Source organism: Dermacentor andersoni, chromosome 8 (assembly GCF_023375885.2).
Source record: "Dermacentor andersoni chromosome 8, qqDerAnde1_hic_scaffold, whole genome shotgun sequence".
Lineage (NCBI taxonomy): Eukaryota > Metazoa > Arthropoda > Arachnida > Ixodida > Ixodidae > Dermacentor > Dermacentor andersoni.
The window spans coordinates 119,204,272-119,225,147 of record NC_092821.1 but is presented as its reverse complement, the minus strand read 5'-3'; the positions used below and the strand labels follow the sequence as shown (position 1 = coordinate 119,225,147).

Here is a 20,876-nt window from a genome sequence, read left to right as displayed (position 1 = left end):
CTGGAGGAACCAAGCTGGAGGAGCGAAACTGGAGCGAGCTGCGTAAGAAAGCAGCCACCTACAGACCCGCCCAACGACCTCCTCCGAATGACCCTCCTCGTGTGCTCTTGGCGCGCGCACGGAGATGAATGCGACAACAGAGAGCCGCGAAGGCTGTTCACGAAAATGGGGCCGACGTAGAACAAATGTGGAACGACAATATCTTCGTGATTTATTTATCTTTATTTGTTCTGTACCCACAGCACGAAGGGCATTAAACAGTGCGGCGCAGATGGGGGCGGGAGGGGGGAAACGGAAGCTAAAGGGCATCTTTCGGATACAGGATGACAGCGGACATGACTCTGGCATTTCACAAGGCAGCGCGAAAGATTTGCGCGCACAAAAAGAAAAAGCTTAACAACCGAACTGTTATACACGTATTCGTACAACAAATTTATAGGGTAGCTTCAAATCACGAAGAATTAGTTACAGAGCAAGTGGAAAAGGAAAGGGTACATAGGATATCGTCAGTCAATTCACAAAGGCAGAGAAATCATCGTTAGAAGACACCACTAAACAATGAACGTACAATTATTATACACATATAGTTAGCAGCTAAGTCAATCTTTACCTTCAACAACTCAGTAGTTTATCGTCCACTTCGTTCAGCCGAAGTGTTCTACATAGCGGAATAGTTTATTGGTAACCAAATAGAGTAAGACACATGAACATTATACATTTGGGATCCTGAAGCTTGATATGATTGCGGATGGGGCCCTCATGTCTTCCAATCTGATGTATAATAATGCTTTTGAACGAAATCTGGCAAGCGAGTATATAAATTGTACAATGTACAATGAAAGTATACATTGTACAATGGAAACAGCAATTGCTTACGTAGATCATTCTAGAAAAAAAAAGAAAAAAGAAACGTGTAGCCGGAATATTTCGTACGTAGTAAACTAGACTAGCATAATTAGAACAATTGCATCAGCATCATATTTTGTTTGAATATCTTTGTTCGCGCAACAATATTGTGCATATGTCTCTTTTTTTCGTTTTCGTCTGCCGGGTCTTGTATCAAATCTGCCGGAACTACTGGCTTAGCGTGGGGTTAGAAAAACGATAAAACTAAATGATTGTTTGGGCATTTCACCAGGAGGAGCATTCCACATTTTGGCTGCAGTGCATTTGTAGACGAAAATGCTGCACGAGTTGTACGCATGCACGCGAGGAACATTTGGCAGCGCATGTGACGAAGGTGCGATTGGGTATTGTGACATGCAGCCAGCCGTATAGTGAAATAAAGGCACTGTGTGTAACAGTATCCTGAACGGAAGTTCTAAGTGTCGTTCTTTGAGACGTGGTCATGCTGCGTCCCATTACTCAAACGTTACAGCGCCGTGAGGTATACCTTTATGCCGTCATTCTCTGCGACAACTGAACCTTGTTCCTGCGTTTTTAAAGGAACGCCAAAGAGAAATAAGTCTAGCTGTACGAACATGTGACGCCTTATGCGATATCAAAGCGACCGGTCTTGCCGAGACGGGAAGCTTGGCTAAGCAGAATACACGTGTAAACGAGCTATCGATGTTATCTTGAAGACCCCGCTCGAGCTTGCAGAGACGTTACGGTCGAATTTCGAAAAATCGAGTGCCCGGGATGGTCTGTTGGATTGTTCATCGACATTGAAGGCATACACTTTCTTAAGGCAACCGAACACTGAATCCGGGGCAAATTTCGAGAACGTGTCGTGCCCCCAAAAGGCCCAAGCTACGAGACGGACACCGTCTCACAGAGGCGGGCACTGTGTCTGAACACGGATGGGGGGGGGGGGAGGGGGGGCTTGTGTCCGTCTTTGGTGCTTGTGCTTTGTCTGTTTCTGCGCTGCAATCGCTTTCGCTTCTCGCACAGAAACAAACTTTTAGTTCCAGTTCGGCACTCGTTAATGCATGTATCCACATGCTAGTCCGTGTCGGTCAAAGTTTGTCACTGTATCCCCAAGTACACTGCCTTTTTACTACAGCAAAGTGCGTAGAGCTCGTGCACGTAAATATGGGCGGGAGAGAATTGATCAGAAGAAGCTTTTGGAGAACAAACATCGCCATTTATTCACACGTGAGAGGCGGTGAGAAACGGGGAGGGGGTAGGCGTGACAGTTGGTCGGCAAATCGCAGCGGGATCTGATCGCGGCATGTTCAGATGACGTAGGTCTTGGTTCGCTCGGCGATGTAGCCTGGACGGCTGTGGTGCACCGAGCTCCGGGAACCAGTGACGACTGGGACGTGGTGGTAGTCGGTCTGCTGGTACGGCAGGCTGCTCGGCGATAGAAAAACGAGACAGCTATTTAACGTATTATTTCAGCCCTGAAAGCACAGTTATGATAAACTAGCATCTGTGAGTAATCACTATACGAAAGCGTGTAATTTCCTCCAAGGAAGTGTCCTGCTATACCGATTACTCGTGCTTCCGAAAACTTGGAGACAATGCCCGCTGCGATGAAAAGTACACAGCGTTGGTCTGCGCCATCTGTGTTTACGTCTTGAAAGAGCTTGGAGCACATCTTTCTTATTGTCGTTAACCATCTAGATTTTTCATATTCTTTTTCGTGTTTCACCCTCATGATCAGAATAAGCCCGCCAGGCACCCGGCTGGGCTAATATTTCCAGTTATGGTGTTATCACGAAGTTGAGCTTGCTGGGACTCCCTACATAAGCTCTACAGCTGTAGCCTACTTCTCACGATTATCTGCAGGACGGAGAGGAGGCAAGACACGGCACAGTGTTGTCGTCTTCTGTACTAATGGATGAGCAATGGCGTGTCGTGTTCTTTTCATCCTGTCCGTAACCGCATGCATTAGGGTACAGTAATCACGTACCGTCTATCTTGGAGGCGGCCATTGTTGACGTACAGGCAGATTCAAAAGTGCGCGGGGCCAGGGTTTCGCGAAAAAGTATAGTATATTTCCCCAGTTATAGCCCGCAGTCACTGAAAGAGAACATCACTATGTATGTTGTCTCGTAGCTACGCGTAGCATATTTAAAATCCAGGGTTCGTCCCAGGTGCATTAAAATTAATATTCTGCTTTCTCTCAGACCCAGGATCCCGAGAACATTTGACCGGGCCAGAGAGAGAGAGAAATCAACGGCAGTCAGGTGAACCAGAACACTTAAGTTGGCTGCGCTGCGATGGGAAACGCGGAGGTCAAGATTAAGAGAAGAAGAGAAAAATACGGTGCCGATTTCGCCGACATCGTTATTCATCAGCGCTGTGTCACAGACCGGTTGCTGTCAGAAATCGCAGTGAGGCTTTTGTGGCCTTGTGCAGCCAGAAAGCATGCATGGGGCTTACGACGTTCGAATGCGGTGCTGTTAACTGGGCGAAAATCTTTCGTTGGCTTTTACACTAGCTGTAAAGGGTCTTCGAGAGATGCCACATGCAAAAACGGTGCGGCGGTCCTCGGCAAAAGCGAGGAGCATCAGCTGTTCGAACTCTGAACTTTTAGCGCTTCTCACCCGGTCAGCGGGTCGTGGTGGACGACGGTGGACTTGGGCTGGACGAGCTTGCTCTGCTCGACGGTGTAACCGTACTCGTGGTGCGGAACGTGCACCAGCTCCTTGTGGTGGGCCACCACAGGAGCCCTGACCGCGGTCTGGTACACCACGGGCTGGTGGACCACGGGCACGACAGCCGGGACGCCGTAGGTGAAAATGGAGCCGCAGTGGGCTCCGGCCACCAGGAGGCAGGCGACGACCAGGGTCTGCGGTGGAAACGGGAATAGTGAGGGAATAGGTGATTGGTATTTGAGTTCGCAGCGCGTTAAGTTTTGAAGAGAAGGCAAGAAGGAATAGGACATAGCGCTTATGCTTACAAGTGGGGCCAAGTAGACGCAATTAAGAGTAGACATCTATCGTTTATGTCTAGCCAGCCACGTAGAACATAAGAAATACATATCAGCAAGGTAGTACTCTTACTTCTACAACCAAACTCCTGGGAAGAACGGATCGCTCCTACCGATGGGGCACCTAGCAAAAGCTCGGGAAATCCTTAGCCGTCTTCATCAGGAAAATTTACCCTTGCTAAGGCCACAAGTCAAGTGAAGTCAAGCCACAAGTCAAGGCGCTAATACTGGAACCATAAACAATCGCGCACTATTATCCCTCTCTCACTGAGCCATCGCGCGTTCTGTATAAGCCTTGAGCATGACTCGCACACATTGTCCACATATATATTCTATATTGTTTCCTTTGAGATGTGAAGCTGGGCAAAAAAGGCGAGCAGCGTCGGTGGCGGGAAAGATGTTCGTTGAAACTGCCGAGTTGATTTAAGAACCGCGCGATGCGAACGTCATAATGCGTGACTTGAAGAATTTTTTTGCACGAATCGTGCCGGGGCTTTAAAGTTGTTGGGAGTCTGGAAAACAGTCACGCGCGACCTTCCCAGAAGAAGAAAAGTTGACGAGTGTCAAGGGTGGAAACGAAATTGGTGAGCGCAGCTGAAGAGATTCGAAAACTTGAAGGCAAAGTTGCGCGGGATATCTTCGAGAACAGTTCGAGAATGTGACATTGAGATGAACAATGACACCTTTTGGAGAAACCTGGGGTGGTGAAGATGCTCAAGCATTGTCCTGGTTGAAAATTAAGCAGGGGGCATGATACCAACTCGATGCATGCAGATACCACCGTAATCCGATATTTTCGTCGTACATATAGTTTCCGTGCCTGTACGAGCAATCGCACTGCAGTGCAGTGACGGTGCTAGTTTTTCGAAAAAGAAGCTTTCCGAGGGCGTCGTTGCGCGTTGATTGCTCAGTTGCCCAAGAAAAGAATGTGGCCCGGCCAAGGGATTTTCATTGTCGGCCGACTTTCGGGAAATACCTTTACTGGAAGCTCTGTCATTGCGCAGAGGACTCCATCGGTTTTGTTGAGACGAAATTTTGCTTCACTGAAATACTTTGGGCGAGTAATATCGGGGGAGTCGAGGAGCTCGAACTTATGCGAGTTACAAGCATAGAAATCCAGGAAGAAAATGAAGCTAGGGACGCATAGGGAAAACAATTGTTTGGTGTTTGAAGTGAAGAGTTTACAAGAAAAAGAAAACTGAAAGTGAAGGAAAAACTAAATTGCTAACTCCCTTGTTTCTATACACCTAATTTAACCACCCGATTCATGGCCAACCCCCCGCTGTGTGTACGGCCAGAGCCACTCAGGACAACAAAAACGACTAACCTGCTGCCGATGAAGGCCGAACCCACAACCTACGCATGACACCACCTTGAGTATCCGTGTGCGGGTAATTAACCGCACTAACCACGTAATTGACTATTCAACAAGATGGCGAGACGTACAGGTTAACTGGTTAATGTTGAGCAGATCTTGAAGCGCACCGGCACACAGACGAAATATCTGTTCAACACTGACGATTGACTCGCGTTATTCATAACGTCCGTCCGGGACCAGCACATGTTGCTAGTCAAATTTGCTAGTCATGAGCACTGATTTACTGCTTTAGGACAATATCGCGCACAGTCACATGCACATACTTACGAAGGTGTTCATGATGCCTGGCAGTACGAAGTAGACCAAAAAGGCGAAGGTGTTAGAACCGGCGGCTGCGGAGACGAAAGTGTTCTGCCAGCGAGGCGGGCTGCTTTTTATACCCGTTACGCTTGCTTTTTTTAGGCAAATCAGCTATCAGCGGGAGTGCCGATAGCCTGTTTCGTAAACAACCCATCGTTTCACCTGTTCACAACGAACATTAGAAACGTGACAGAACGTCCGCACGCCCTTTCCGAAGAAAAGTGGCTTTCGGTTCAACTCTCTTAGTGACCTTTTTTGATTTTCCTGCCACACGAAGCTTTCGGTGCCTTGTGCTCACTCTTGTTTGTTTTTATCTTTCCTTTTTTTTTAGATCCGGTGACTTAGAGATACGGCAGTATGATCTCGCCGGTTGAATCTCGTAATGCTCGAAAGAGAAAGAAGTTTGACGAAGAGCGGTTTAGGCGCGCGAGGTTACCGAGTCGCGGTGCTTCTCTGGTCGGTGCCCATTCTGGTTTGCGAAAAAAAAAAAGGAAAAAAAAAGGAAAGAAAGAAGCGAGCGCGCATTTATCTATTTCACGTTTATGGGCCGCGGACGTTTGCGTATACGCTTGTGTAGTATGTCTTACTGCTTGCGCTTGCGTGCGCCCAAGAAGATAGCGGGTTTGCGGTGCAAATGCGCGGAGAAGGGACACTATGTTTCGTTGCTAACGCAACCGTATAGCCAGCGGTGTAGTAAAACTCGCTCTGTTAGGCAAGGTGACATGTCAGAGGTGTTGATGTAGCCGGAGGGACAGTTCTCTAATTCCTGTTGTTGGTATTGAACTGATGCAGATAAACAAACGGATTTTTTTCGCAGCGTGCGGGGAACCACGGAGCGTTGCGTTTTTCATTTGAATTTTTTGTCGAAGCTATAGATCCTTTCGGTGTTAAAAAAAGAAATGTTGAACGTGAGCGCTGGGCCTGTAGTTTTCGATGGCCTCGTCTTTCTGTCGCGCTGTTATTTTGTTACCGTTAGCTGTCCACCAGCACAAACGTATGCTGGAACCGTTTACTGGAACCTTTAATGGAACCTAGCAGTACAGCTAGTCCTTGAGTTATATTTCTTTTAATGCACGGCGTACTTCTTTGGCGGTTTTCCCCATAGAAGCGCACGCGGCTTTTTACGCCTGCAGAATGGCTCAGCTTTGCCAGCGTTCGTTGACTCTAACGCGGCCGCTGTTTATGCCTATAGGTATGCGGATCGTTTCTTAACCGACACAGATGTAACATCATACTGACCTTGGAGCAGCGCTGGTAGTGTCGAAGGCGATCCTAGTCTTGTTCCGGGACACGGGCCTCGACAAAACAGTGTAGTTAACCTGTTAAAGCGCGTACTTACGCATGCGTGAGCACTATGGATGAATGGGCAATTTCATAAATCACCCTTGTCGTCTGGATTAGCAAGCTAATCGTACGGCCAAGAAAACAGGACCGAATAAAGAAATGTGTCTTTCTATATCCGGAACCCCGATGGGCATTTGCATTCTCGTTACAACCGTTTTTCTTTGTTATGTCTCGCTTCGTTGCACCGGGGAAGAGGTCTCGATACCATCGCGAGATTGTGCGCAGCTTTGCCGCTTAATGACCGCGCACCGTTTCTCCATACAGTTCGACGATGCCTTGACGTACGCCTTTCGAGCCGTGGTGGTTGCTCCGAGGGTGTCGACATCGTCTCGGTGATTTCTTTCGTGTTTCTTGGCGTCGCGATGGTCTCGACGCATCGCAACAGAAACTAGCTGGTTCCGTAATCTCTGCCGATCGTCCTTTTCTTTTTTCATCGACGTAGAACGCTTTCGTAATTTCGGCTTCTCGAGTCCGCTTCTGGAGCAGTTCTGTAGTTAACGTCAGCAACAGTCGCACACTGCGTGTTGGTTGCTTTTCGGAGAGTATCTGGAACAAACGCTTCGGAAGGCACGGTTTGTGGGCTCCGTGGAGATTCTCAAGAATGTTTTGAGGATGTTTTCAGGAAGTGCACTTAATAAACTAACATGTGCCCTAAGCTTCATGTCGGGCGACTCCTTGCACACGCCTGTTCTCCTCCACTATTGAGGGTCAGGGAGAGGGAGCTGTATAAACGCTGCCAAGAAAAGTTGAAGTGCCCTTGACGCAGGCTGTTGGCGAAATCCCTTTTCCAATCACTGTTGATTTCATGGCTTGTGCACCAAATGTTAGTATAGCCGCTCGATATAGGCTTCTGAAGAAATCCGCAGATTGGAGGCAAAAAATTAATGAAAGGGAGTGTTGGCGCGAAGCTCATGTTCTGTAAGTTGCGCGAAGGTTGCATGACTCGGGTTGAGGCACATTTTTTTGTGATTAGGCGAGGCTTCTCCATCTTGCTGGTTTCCGCAAGGCTCACTTAGTTAATATACTGTGGTCCCGCTCTTCGAGTTGTCTAATAAGTCCTCAACCTCCCCATCTGACAACCTTCTGGATAGATCACTTGACAGAGCGAAGATGTCGAGAATGATCCGAGGGAAAGACAGGGAGTTTAATCAGTGTAAAACTTCTTGAAATATGATCGATTTCGTGGCCTATCACCTATAGTAGGTACGAGTCACATCTTTGTTGATTATCATCATCGTCATAATAAAGAACATCAGTTATCATCAACGACAGCGTCATCAGGAACATAGTCACTATCATCATCGACAATATCGTAATCGGCATCAACATTACCAACATCAACAACCTGTGCTGGTGCTACCCTGTGCTTAGTAAGAGGGGAAGAAAAATGAATAATAGTCAAGGGGCACCAGATAAAATAAAAAGAGAGAGGAAAAAACCCGCTGGAATAAACCCCGGTTGCTATCCAAGAATGCGTTCGACACGCTTTGTGTGGTCGTTGCTTGAGGCACTATGTTGCACTACGTGTTATGGGTGGCGCTCCCCTTACCAACCGTGCCTTACCCGTACGCGGGGCCTACAGGTACTCCCAGCGCCACTTAGCCAATTGGACCAGTACGCAACCCCGTGCAGCGTCTCCAACGACAACGTCTCAAAACGCTGTCACCAGGGAAGAACGCGAGAACGCTCTCCTCTAGACACGGTACCACCGGTACCACAGCTCGGTAGTAGCGCACCACTGCGTGGTATTTAGCGCTGTATTAGACTGCACTATCCCCGGGATTGGCCCGCGAAAACGGTTTGACACTCACAAAAATCGCAGTTAGTTTCGAAAGAAAGCTAAACGCTTTTGAAACTGCGACAAAACGCGTTGCTTCGCTTCTTGAGGACATGAGGACAAAGCGACTGCCTCGCAGAGGTGGCGGGGCTGTATTCAACACCCGGAACATGACGACTTTATCCTCAAATGACGCTGTTTCTCTGTCTGAGGAATTATCGGGGGCTTTTCTTTGTAAGATTTTGCTAATCACAGGAGACGTCGATCATTCCTTTCACCTGCCGGGGTTGCTCAGTGGCTATGGCGTTCTGCTGCTGAGCACGAGGTCGCGGGTTCGATTCGTGACCATGGCGATCGCTCGTGTACTAAGAATTTATGTTCAGGTTTAAGAACCCCGAGCGGTCAGAACTATGACACAACGGCGTCTGTCATAGCCCCAGTATTAATTTGGGTCGTTAAAATCAATCAATCAATCAATCAATCAATCAATCAATCAATCAATCAATCAATCAATCAATCAATCAATCAATCAATCAATCAATCAATCAATCAATCAATCAATCAATCAATCTCCTTCAGGGTCCCTTTCTCGATGCATTACCAACCAAGATTTTACCAAGTCAGACAGTCCATCGAGTGAACCACTCATTCGCCTCGTACCGGTGTAGCTGAATCCTAGCGCGAAGCAGACGCTGCACGACAAAGTTGTGGAGGATTAAACATCAAATTTATTCCCTAGTGAAAAATAGCAGCCGAAGAGTGATGAATGGATGACACGCCGATCAGGAGGGTGACCGTGGGTGGCGAAATGTTCAGAGGACGTAGGTCTTCGTACGCTCGGCGATGTAGCCTGGCCGGCTGTGGTACACCGAGCTGCGGGATCCGGTCACCACTGGGGCGTGGTGGTAGTCGGTCTGCTGGTACGGCAGGCTGCTCGGGAAGGGAAAGCAAGACACAGTAAAGTCGCCTCAAGTCTCGAACGTAGTCGAAGAAGATGGAAGAAAAAAGAGGATTTAAAGTCGAAGCAGCAATACGGACAACAAGGGACTGGACCACGAAGAAGACATGACAGTGACACACGTCGCATTCATATTGTGCGTGGTGCGAGAAAACAAAGGGCAGCGAAAACAACCAGACCCACAAATACGCATTCCACGAACGCGAAGGCACCATATTTTTTACAAGCCACAGTCATGTGATTGCACTGTATGCAAACAGTGCAAAAACAACCACCAGAAGAAAGTGCTATAACAATGGAACACTACGAGTCGAAAGAGTGAACGTTAACGTATTCTTCTAGCCGCAGTATTTTCAAATTCAAGTTCGCTCTGGTCGAGTGACACGGGCTTAGCTCGGATATACATATCCGACCATAGCCTATGGACGGAGCAAGGATGTAGTGCATATCTTACCAGGACCTCCGAGAAAAAGCGGCGCGCGCTCTCGATCTCGGAGGCCATGATCTGACGTGCACTGTGTGACAGCGACGGTGTTCTTTTGCGCCAAATTACAATAATGAATCGACGCCTAATCGGCCTATCTTTTATTTTAGTGTACTTAACATTATTGTAGCTAATTACTCTACTACCATATCTTGGCGGCATGTCAGTCCTACGGTGTGTGCCCCGGAACTCGTTGAATCCTCGGTTTTCTCAATCACTCGCCACGTCACGCATCTGTTTCGTATAATAATAATAATAATAATAATAATAATAATAATAATAATAATAATAATAATAATAATAATAATAATAATAATAATAATAATCCTCTCCCAGTGATCTCCAATTATCCACGTTTAATATTCCTATGCTATACCCTTGTGTAATACACCTTGTATAATATTTCCCCCGTATTTCCCGCAAGCGACTGTTCTCGATACAGTATTGCGAATCAGCTTTCTCACTACCTACACAGAAAGCGCTGTCTCAAGCCAAACAATAAAAAAAAAGAACATTGAATAAAGATAACTGTGCAACTCTTTTACCCGGTCAGAGGGTGGTGGTGGATGACGGTGGACTTTGGCTGGACAAGCCTGCTGTGCTCGATGGTGTAGCCGTGCTCGTGGTGAGGCACGTGCACGAGTTCCTTGTGCTGCGCCACCACGGGAGCTCTGACCGCGGTCTGGTACACCACTGGCTGGTGCACCACCTGCTGGTGCAGCACAGGCTGGTGGACCACTTGCTGAACCAGGTGCTGCTGAACCAGAGGCTTGGCCACAGGCTGGTGGTGAACGACCGACACGGTGGCCGGAACGCCGTAGGTGAAGACAGAGCCGCAGTGGGCGCCGGCCACCAGAAGGCAGGCGATGGCTAAAGTCTAGGGTGGAGACGGAGTTAGGGTAGCGTCGCTTAGAACATTCGGAGAAAAGGCAACAGAGAAGCAAGATTAGTCATGTAATGCAACATCAATTGGCTGAATAATACGCTGCGGCAAGTTGAATGACCATGGGACGTATTCTGGGACGATCACTTTCGGCGATATACACTATCGCCTACGCGTGACGTGTAGTGCTCAACCAGCCAATCAGCGTGCGCCTGATGGCCGAGGCGATAAGATCGCCGAAAGTGAGCGTCCCGGAATACGTCGCCAGGCAAGAATTTGGCGCCAATTTGCTTTCCACAGTGTGTCAAAGTTGACAGCCGTGCAGGCGGCAGTGACAAAAGCGAATCCACTTGTTCCACGCTGGCGACAATGCCAAGTGTGTACGGGCCTCAAGGGTTACGAGCAATGCGTCACGACACTTCGCACCTTTAGCTTTCGTTGTGAGGCATAATCTATAGTGTTTGAGCATCGGCCTCTTGACATTCTCTGACGACGCCGTCTTGACAGTACCGCGGGTGCAGACTTCTCTTTTAAGCTGTCAGTACTGATGGCTATCCGAGGATTTAGATAAACGGCAGCAGAGGACTGCTCACGATTCGTGTTTAGAAGCCGACGACGCGATGTCTCAAATGTAAAAAGAAATACCTCCAAACCGCGCATTGCACTAGACGAGTGACAGCATAGCTATGTGTATACTCACGAAGGTGTTCATGATGCTTGGCAAGTTGAACGGAGCTGCTGCTGGTGACTAGGACGTGTGTGCGATGTGCTGGCTTTGAGCTGGGGGGCTTTTATACCTCGAAATGGCACACGCTTTCCTATGTGACTGGCCTGTTTTGCGAGCAGTAAAATACGCTGTAAGAGGGAAAGGGCACCTAGGACATGCGTTTAAAACAAGAGGACATTGGTCAGCATTATTGCGACCCCAAAACGATCCGAAACGTCACCCGCATGCTGCTTTTATTGAGTGCATAGAGACTTCGATATTTATTTTCCCGCGAATTCATCGCACGTTCTGTTGCTTTTCCTGCTACGTGAGCTTTCGGGGCTTCCTCCTTACATTTTCCCATTACTTTCACCGCCAGATACTGTGGAACGATCCGGACAGTGAAAGCTCTTCAATTAAAACGAAGAGACAGCAAGGTTGCCAAAAGAATGCTTACTACAGCGATGCCATGCATCACAGCAACGCATGTTTTCTCCGGTCGTTGGTCATTCTAGTCGCGAGCGCCGAGTAAAAGGCTCTGCGAGCGTGTTTCTTGCCCGCCTCCCGTTGCTGCTTGATTATCGTGAAACGGAGTGCATTGGCGTTGACGCCGGGCGAGCGAATTATCTTGAATTCCTTCCTGGGGCGTTCGCGGGGACGCGTGAGGCAGAGGCGCCTCTTGCATCGCAATTCCGGCGTTCGAAACATGCCCCTTAAAGGCCAACTGCGTTAAAGGCCAACCAGGTGAACGTGTCGGCCGCTTAGGGGCCATTTAAACGTTGCTACTAAGAAAATTATGTGGCTATATAAAAAATCATACAGTTGTATAAAATTATACATTGCACTTTGGCTGAATTGCTTGTGATACCCATATATTATACGCAATTTAGCCGAAGTTATTTATAGAATTTGATACAAACACATGGTTTTTGATATAAATGTATAATTTTCTTAGTATAAGAGCTTTTATATGGCACCGAAGGAGCCGACGCGTTCACCTTGTTGTTAGAGGATATGATGTAAATCTCAGTGCGTCGTAGCCGAGATTTTTACCGCGCCACTGGCGCCACCTAACCTAGGCAGTCTTGTCGAGGAGTTTCTACGGTGCTCTCCGTTCTTGGTCCCGCGGTATTTTCGGCGAGCGGTAACAGCTGCGGTTTTTCTAGCTTCGGTAAAAAAAAAAAAAATGTTTTGCGATCTTTTGGTGATCAACTGAGCCGTATTTTAAACGCAAAGTTTTCTTGCCGTATTTCAAACGAAGGTTTCGTTACATACATACGCTATCTGAAACAAGGCTTTCTTACACGGTCCATCCTTTTTTTTTTTTTTTTTTGCAGTTGGCCTTTAATCTCCAGCAGCCTGCGGATATTAGCTGTGAGGGTAAGAGTCGTGCCCGCTTTTATGTTCATTCACGTCAATTGGCATCGAACTTTTCGAAGGCGCTTTCTGATTGAGGTTATAGATGCGAACGAATTGTGCTGACTGCTTAAAGCTACTTCGTAGCCATAGCCATAGGCGAAAAAGAACCACATGTAATGCAGATGCGCATTTAGAGCTATATGAGTTTTTCAGGCTGCAGCACGAGATCAGTGAGTAAAAAGCTTGGCACAGGACAGGCCAAGATGTATGCAGCGAAAGACAACCAGGGTAATATGTCATCAGCAATTTCGTTTATATAGCAAAAGCAGCAGGAATATTCTATAGCGACCTGTACAGTACCTCAGCCATGCAACCTTGTAACCTTCCTTGTAAGCAGGGAAGACTAGTACACAGAGACTAGTCCTATAACTAGCGATGGAGTCAGAATGGCTTTGCAAGACATGTCCCGAGAGAACGCGGCCGGAGAAGATGAAATAACAGTTGATTTAATCAAGGATGGAAAATATGTCATACTTAAAAAGCTTGTGGCCCTTTAGATGCATTACGTCACTACTTCAAGTGTTTCCAGAGAGCTAGAAGAATGCCAACGTTATACTAATGCGTAAGAAGGGAGGTGTTAAAGAATTGAAGTATAATAGGCCCATTGGCTTTAAAATGCTCACCAAGGTAATTTACAATAGAATCGTAGCAAAACTTGACTTCACTCAACCAAGAAAATAGGCTGGCTTCAGGAAGGCGTACTCTACAATGAATACGTCGATGTCACCAGTCAGGTAATCGAGAAATCTGGGGAGTGCAATCAGCCTCTCTATCTGGCTTTTATACATTGTGGAAATACATTTGATTCAGTAGAGAAACCACCAGTCATGGAGAAATTGCACGACCAAGGAGTACAGGAGGCGTACGTGAATATCTTGAGAAATATGTACAAAATTACCGCAGCTACCTTGCTTCTCCGCAAGAAAAATAGAAAATTACCTATGGGTCGGGCAAGGACACACAATCTACATTGCTATTCAATGCATGCTGAGAATATGTATTCAAGTTATTAGACTGGGAAGGCTCAAGCATGAGAATCAACGGTGAATATCTCAACAACCTTTGATTTGCAGATGACGTTGTCCTGTTCAGCGACACTGGGGATGTACCGCAACAAATGAGTGAGGACCAAGAAAGTGTAAGAGTGGGTTTGAAGATTATTATGCACAAGACAAATGTACTGTTCAATAGCCTGGCAAGGGAATTCGTGATCGCCAGTGAGCCTATAGAGTATGTGCAGGAGGACGTTTATTTAGGCAGGTTACTCACAAAAGACCCTGATCATGAGAAGGATATTTACAGGAGGATAAAGTTGGGTTGGAGTGCATACGACAGGTATTACAGAGCCCTGGCTGGGAGCTTACTACTGTCGTTGAAAAGTGTGCAATCATTGCATTCTACCAGTGCTAACTAATGGGGCAGAAACTTGGAGGTTAACAAAGAAGAAGAAGGGTTGAAATCCGGGCCAGTTGGTACACACTTGAAGGAAAAAAAAAAACAGTCAAAAAACACAAAGGACAAGAGGAGAGGTTCACACCACAACAACTGGACTATCAGCTGAGCTTTATTAGAATCGTTGTAGTCCCAGCAGGAAGAAAATTACCTAGAAAATTATAACCAAGAAGCTCGAGAACAAGTTAAGGAGATCAAGCAAAGAGTGATGGAGCGGAAAAAGAATGGATGCAGTTCCACTCAACGTGAAAGCTGTCGGAAGCGCGGAGCAGTGTTTCCCTTGACTTATTGTTGTGAGTACCTTGTGTTTATCTTCTGTTTATTTGTGTCTTGCTTTTGTTTTCCTGTGTTTTTGTTCTTGCAGTTTCTCTGTCTTTAGCTTTCCTTTTCCGGGTTTCTGTGCTTTTCGTTTGTGTGTCTCGAACTTGAGGTTGGGGATTCGCTTGAGCTAGCTGGGCTTGAAGTTAGGGATTCGCTTGCTTACGTTTGCGTGCAGCTGGCATTTGACCTTTAACCAAATTAGGACTAGCTTGCCTTTTCTGACGTTTCGCTCGAGCTTCCTGAGCTTTAATGGCAGAATTAGCTTTCCTTCACTGTGGTTGAGCCTTGACTGCTTCCTGACGAAGCTGGGGATTTCCGTCTCTTCGTTGACGTTTGGCTTCTGCTTCACGTTGTCGCACAGACGAATTGGCGGCCCTCCGGCGTCGCTGTCTTTTGAGAGCAAGCGCCCGTTGTTGCTCGATCCGTGCCAAACGTTCGGCGTCCATGGCGGGAAAGACCGGCTCTTTGTTCGCAGGGTCTATTCAGAGAGTCCGTGTCACCCTCTCTTGACTAGTTTCGGTATCAGCCTGGGTGTGTGACGCCCAACGGACGTCACACACCCAGGACGACATCTCGGGCCCCTAAAGTGCTCCGCACTTAAAATGGTTGGTGTAACGTTAAGAGACAGGAAGAAAGTAGTGTTGAACTGGCAGCAAACGGGGATAGTCGATTTTCTAGTTGACGTTAAGAAAAAAAAACGAAACTGGGCAGGCCATGTAATGCGTAGGGCAGGTAACCGGTGGATGATTAGAGTTACACCTGATGGGTGCCAAGGGAAGGCAAGCGCATTCGAGGACGGCAGAAATTCAGCTGGGGTGATGAAATTAGAAAATTTGCAGGCACAAGTTGGAATCAGCTAGCGCGAGACGGTTTAAATTGGGAGATTGCCGGGAGCGACCTTCGTCCTGCAGTGGACATGAAAAAAACTGACTCGCCATCCCGGCTCTGCGAAAGCGGATGTCCAGCGAAGCTGTTGAAAACCGCCACTACAACTGCCGAGGGGGGGATGCAATGCTTTATTGCTTTAGAGTAATGGTAGCAATGGGGGTAACGGTAATTTTGGCAGCACGCCGCCGCTGGTCGTATTGCCGTTTCTTTTTCCCTTTGTCGCCCCTCGTATTCACGCTGCTTCTCGGGAATCCTAACTATGCGTTGCCTACCCATAGCGGTGCTGCAAAAGCAATGAAATCAGTTGCTAGGCTGGTCCTTTTATATACGAAAGGGTAGTGACGTCACTCTCCACGTCGCAAGCTGCCGTCGCCGCGGCAGCTTGCGCAACACTAATCTTTACCGAGAAACGCATGCAGGGAGCGCTACGGGCTTCGAATTATCAGGAGCGCCTTATCATCAATTACGTGGTTCGGATGCTTGTTTTGTGCTTGTTCTCTGTCGAAACGAATGCTGTTCTGTATGCCGTATGCGTGTTTCCAAAGAATGTGTGCACTTGTCGCTTCACTTTGCTGAGTGCTTGAAGCCTGCTTCACCTCCGCCGCCGGTCGGCCCGGTACCGGACAACCTCCGGAAATAGCCCCCATTTTTGCCTCCGGACACGTACACGAAAAATGCCGACCAGCGAGAGGCTAAGAGCTTTCGCTGTAAAAAAACAAGCTGCTGCTGATAATGACGCAGATGAGTCGTTCAGGACCATCATCAGTATGAGCAGAACGGATCAGAATAATACATTTACATTGTGACTCGAGGCCTATTTGGGGAAGCGGAAAAAGGAAATGGAGATCTGAGTTTGAATGCTTGACTGAATAATTTCTCGTGCGAGACACTGCGGTGGGTTAAGTTTCTACTACCCTATTGGCCTTTGCCCGGATCAATATATTTGTACACAATTGCATATTAATATTAAATGCATAAAAATATCGTTTTTTTTTTGAATGACAGAAAGGCCTACGTTAGAGCAATGCTAAATGTTCTTTTTTTTACGCACCACGTCGCTTTCTTAAAAAAATATGTTTTCGTTATGGAAAGCCAATATTTAAGCAAACTTTCTCTTGAGTGAACATTTCTACAACGTTTGCTCACGTTAAAGTGATGCGTTAACCTTTCGCTTCCGGCCGAATTCGTTTTTCCTGTTTAAATATACGTGAGCCACCTAAGCGATATGTAAGAAATTTGTTGTCAAAGTCAACAGGGAGTTTTAAAATAGGGGCCCCAATATTTTGGGGCCCCAAACAGCTTTGCGGGTGTTAGCGTTGGGGCACGCAGGAGTGAAGAGCTTTAGAAAAGGGCTTTGCGTTTGCGGACAGCGCCACTACGGCGTCTAAGAAAAACGATTAAAAATAATTAAATAAAATATTTCATTTTATGATATGAATAGTAATTTTGACTTGCGTGTATTTGCGTTTAATTACAATTTAGAGGTTATTCTTCAAGCAGCAAACAATTAGTTGTGCTTAGTTTTGAGCAACAAAACCAACTTTACGTGCCTTCACCAGCCAAGCTTAGCCGTGTTAGGCCTACGAGCCATAAAATCCACACTCGAATTCGGAATCAGCGGCGTCTAATGAATAAATCTTCATAACATACGCTAGTTGAGAGAAAGTGATAACTGCAGTCACTTTTCCTAGCTTGCGAACTTCACGCGTTACCGCGAATCGAACCCAGTTTGGTGCTAGGCCAGAGCCGTCGCTTCGATGGGTGCCGCCATGTTTGTTGACGCAAAGCTTTTGGGAACGCTATTTGAGTTCCCGCTAAATCGGTGAAATAGCGTTCCCAACGCAAAACCTAAACGCAGTTTGCGTCTCGCGCATGCGCAGTGGCTTCGACGATATTTCTTTGGGGCCCCAAAACGTTTGGGGCCCCTATTCTAAAACTCTCTAATGTCTATGACGTTCTAATTTATGCTGTCGATTTCTACCAAATGCAACCTTTTTTCACAGTTGGAAGCAGAAATGTGATTTACAGTGTGACATATTTTAGAAAAGCTTCAGAAAATTATTAAAATAAAAAGAAAAATTGAGGCACCGAGTTACTTTGGTAACGTGAATGTTTCAAAAGTCCCATTGAAACTGCGGGGAAGTCACATCGCGGTTCCGTATCCCTTGTCTAAGTCATGACATTGAGCGATGACGTTAACGTGCACCTAAATTTAAGTACACGGGTGTTTTCGCATTTCGCCCCCATCGAAATGCGGCCGCCGTGGCTGCTAAGAACGTATGTTCACGTTTAAAAACGCCTGGCTGTCGAAATTGTATCGTAGCCCTTCAGAACGGCGTCTGTCATAGCCCCACTGTTCATTTGGATCATTAAAATCAATCAATCAATCAATCTACTCCAGGTCCCTTTCTCCATGCATCACCAACCAAGATTTTACCAAGTCAGGCAATCCATCGAGTGAACCACTTATTCGCCTCGTACCGGTGTAGCTGCATCCTAGCGCGAAGGAGACGCTGCACGACACAGTTGTGGAGGGGGAAACATCAAATTTATTCCCAGGTGAAAAATAGCAGCCGAAGAGTGATGAATGGATGATACGCCGATCAGGAGGGTGACCGTGGGTGGCGATATGTTCAGAGGACGTAGGTCTTCGTACGCTCGGCGATGTAGCCTGGCCGGCTGTGGTACACCGAGCTGCGGGATCCGGTCACCACTGGTGCGTGGTGGTAGTCGGTCTGCTGGTACGGCAGGCTGCTCGGGAAGGGAAAGCAAGACACAGTGAAGTCGCTGCAAGTCTCGAACGTAGTCGAAGAAGAAGGAAGAAAAAAGTGGATTTAAAGTGGAAGCGGCAATAAGAACAACACGGGACTGGACCGTGAAGAAGACAGTGACGTACGTCACATTCATAATTGTGTGTGGCGCGAGAAAACAAGGGGCAGGGAAAAAGACCAGACCAACAAATACGCATTCCATGAACTCCAAAGGCGCCATATTTTGTACAAGCCGCAGTCACGTGATTGTTCTGTATGCAAACAGTGCAGGAACAGTCACCAGAAGAAAGTGCTATAACAATGGAACTGTCTCGCACCATCATCATCATCATATCCTTGTGGTCACGGTAAGACGAAGGCCTCTCCCAGTGATCTCCAATTACCCACGTATAATATTCCTATGTAATACCCCTGTGTAATATACGTTGTATATTATTTCCCCCGTATTTCCCGCAAGCGACTGTTCTCGATACAGTATTGCGAATCAGCTTTCTCACTACCTACACAGAAAGCGCTGTCTCAAGCCAAACAATAAAAAAACATTGAATAAAAATAACTGTGCAACTGTTTTACCCGGTCAGAGGGTGGTGGTGGATGACGGTGGACTTTGGCTGGACAAGCCTGCTGTGCTCGATGGTGTAGCCGTGCTCGTGGTGAGGCACGTGCACGAGTTCCTTGTGCTGCGCCACCACGGGAGCTCTGACCGCGGTCTGGTACACCACTGGCTGGTGGACCACCTGCTGGTGCAGCACAGGCTGGTGGACCACTTGCTGGTGCACTACGCGCTGAACCACCGAGGGCTGCTGGACCACGTGCTGAACCAGGTGCTGCTGAACCAGAGGTTTGGCCACAGGCTGGTGGTGAACGACCGACACGGTGGCCGGAACGCCATAGGTAAAGACAGCTCCGCAGTGGGCGCCGGCTACCAGAAGGCAGGCGATGGCTAAAGTCTAGGGCGGAGACGGAGTTAGGGTAGCGTCGCTTAGAACACTCGGAGAAAAGGCAACAGAGAAGCAGAATATAGTCACGTAACGTAACATGAATTAGCTGAAGAAATACGCTGCGACAAGATGAATGACCAGGGGACGTATTCTCGGACGATCACTTTCGGCGATATACACTATCGCCTTCGCGTGACGTATGGTTCTCAACCAGCCAATCAGCTCATCGGGCTTTGCCCAAGTAGCCAATCAGCGCGCGTCTGATGGCCGAGGCGATAGCATCGCCGAATGTGATCGTCCCAGAAATACGTCCACAGGCAAGCGTGAGCACCGACGGGATGCGTATTGCTCAGTTTGTCAAAGCTGGCAGCCGTGCAGGCGGCAACAACAAAAACGAATGCACTTGTTCTCGCGGGCGACGATGCCAAGTGTGACCGGGCCTCAAGAGTTACAAGTAATGCGTCACGACATTTCGTATACCTTTGGTGTAACATACGTTGTCAGGTACGATCTGCAGCTTTTGAATATCGGTCTCTTGGCCTTTTCTGACAGTGTCGTCTAGGTAGAGTGCAGACTTCTCTTTTAAGCTTCCAGCACTGATGGCTATCCGAGGACTTAAATAGATGACACAAGAAGACTTTTCACATTTGGTATTTAGAAGCTCACGTCGCGATGTCTCAAATGTAAAAAAAAAGCTTCCAAACGGTGCATTGCGCTAGGCGACCGACATCATAGCGATGTGTATACTCACGAAGGCGTTCATGATGCTTGACAAGCTGAACGGAGCTGTTACTGGTAGCTTCGCCGACGTTTGAGGGATCTGCTGGCTGAGTCGCGGCTTTTATACCTCGAAATGGCACCATGCCTTATTATGTGACTGGCCGCTTTTGTGAGCAGTAAAACGCGCTATAAGAGGGGAAGGGGACCTTCGACATGCGTTCCGTAAGCAAGAGGGCATTTGTCACCATTATTGCGCGATTCCAAAACGATCCGAAACGTCGCCCGCATTACGCTTCTTTGAGTAAATACAGATTTCGACATTTCTTTTCCCGCAAATTCTTCGCACGTTCTGTTGCTTTTCCTGCTACATGAGCTTTCGGGGCTTCCTCCTTGCATTTTCCCACTACTTTATCCGCCAGATACTGTGGAATAGTCTGGACAGTGAAAGCTCTTCAATTAAAAACGGAATGCAAGCAAGGATGCCGAAAGAATGCTTGATATAGCGATGCCATGCTCCACAGCAACACCTGTTTTCTCCGCTCGTTGGTCATTCTAATCGCGAGCGTCGAGCAAAAGACGTGTTTCTGGCCTACCTCCCGTTCCTGTTTGATTGTCGCGAAACAGAGTGCATTCGGCGACGGGGTGTCTCTGGGG

General features: G+C 47.5%; 4 protein-coding genes across 4 annotated transcripts in view; 1 reads left to right on the top strand and 3 right to left on the bottom strand.

Moving 5' to 3' along the window:
- Positions 1-13,552, top strand: part of LOC126529433 (uncharacterized) — a 40,101-nt gene extending 26,549 nt beyond the window's left edge. The window contains exon 12 of the mRNA XM_050177032.3: positions 13,048-13,552. Within this exon, the coding sequence (XP_050032989.2) occupies positions 13,048-13,164 (117 nt within the window). The 3' untranslated portion in view covers positions 13,165-13,552. The remainder of the gene's footprint in view (positions 1-13,047) is intronic.
- Positions 2,074-5,589, bottom strand: LOC129384321 (uncharacterized). Its single transcript, XM_055069624.1, has 3 exons — positions 5,526-5,589; positions 3,495-3,739; positions 2,074-2,295 (listed from the first exon to the last, which is right to left on the bottom strand). The coding sequence occupies exons 1-3, from the start codon at positions 5,535-5,537 to the stop codon at positions 2,178-2,180; spliced, it is 375 nt and encodes a 124-aa protein (XP_054925599.1). The 5' UTR covers positions 5,538-5,589; the 3' UTR covers positions 2,074-2,177.
- Positions 9,385-11,775, bottom strand: LOC126529434 (uncharacterized). The gene is made up of 3 exons (XM_050177033.3): positions 11,705-11,775; positions 10,667-10,998; positions 9,385-9,609 (listed from the first exon to the last, which is right to left on the bottom strand). Exons 1-3 carry the CDS (start codon positions 11,714-11,716, stop codon positions 9,492-9,494), a joined length of 462 nt encoding a protein of 153 aa, XP_050032990.2. The 5' UTR covers positions 11,717-11,775; the 3' UTR covers positions 9,385-9,491.
- Positions 13,553-18,316: 4,764 nt separating the features above from the next.
- LOC129384319 (uncharacterized) lies at positions 18,317-20,312 on the bottom strand. The gene is made up of 3 exons (XM_055069622.1): positions 20,254-20,312; positions 19,135-19,511; positions 18,317-18,541 (listed from the first exon to the last, which is right to left on the bottom strand). The coding sequence occupies exons 1-3, from the start codon at positions 20,263-20,265 to the stop codon at positions 18,424-18,426; spliced, it is 507 nt and encodes a 168-aa protein (XP_054925597.1). The 5' UTR covers positions 20,266-20,312; the 3' UTR covers positions 18,317-18,423.
- Positions 20,313-20,876: the final 564 nt, after the last annotated feature.

Bases quoted from the DNA above. Each gene is read 5' to 3' on its own strand.
- LOC129384321 (XM_055069624.1), bottom strand. The intron at 2,296-3,494 runs GTGAGAAGCGCT...ATCGCCGAGCAG, and splicing joins CACCACGACCCGCTGACCGG to CCTGCCGTACCAGCAGACCG.
- LOC126529434 (XM_050177033.3), bottom strand. The intron at 9,610-10,666 runs GTAAAAGAGTTG...CTTCCCGAGCAG, and splicing joins CACCACCACCCTCTGACCGG to CCTGCCGTACCAGCAGACCG.
- LOC129384319 (XM_055069622.1), bottom strand. The intron at 18,542-19,134 runs GTAAAACAGTTG...CTTCCCGAGCAG, and splicing joins CACCACCACCCTCTGACCGG to CCTGCCGTACCAGCAGACCG.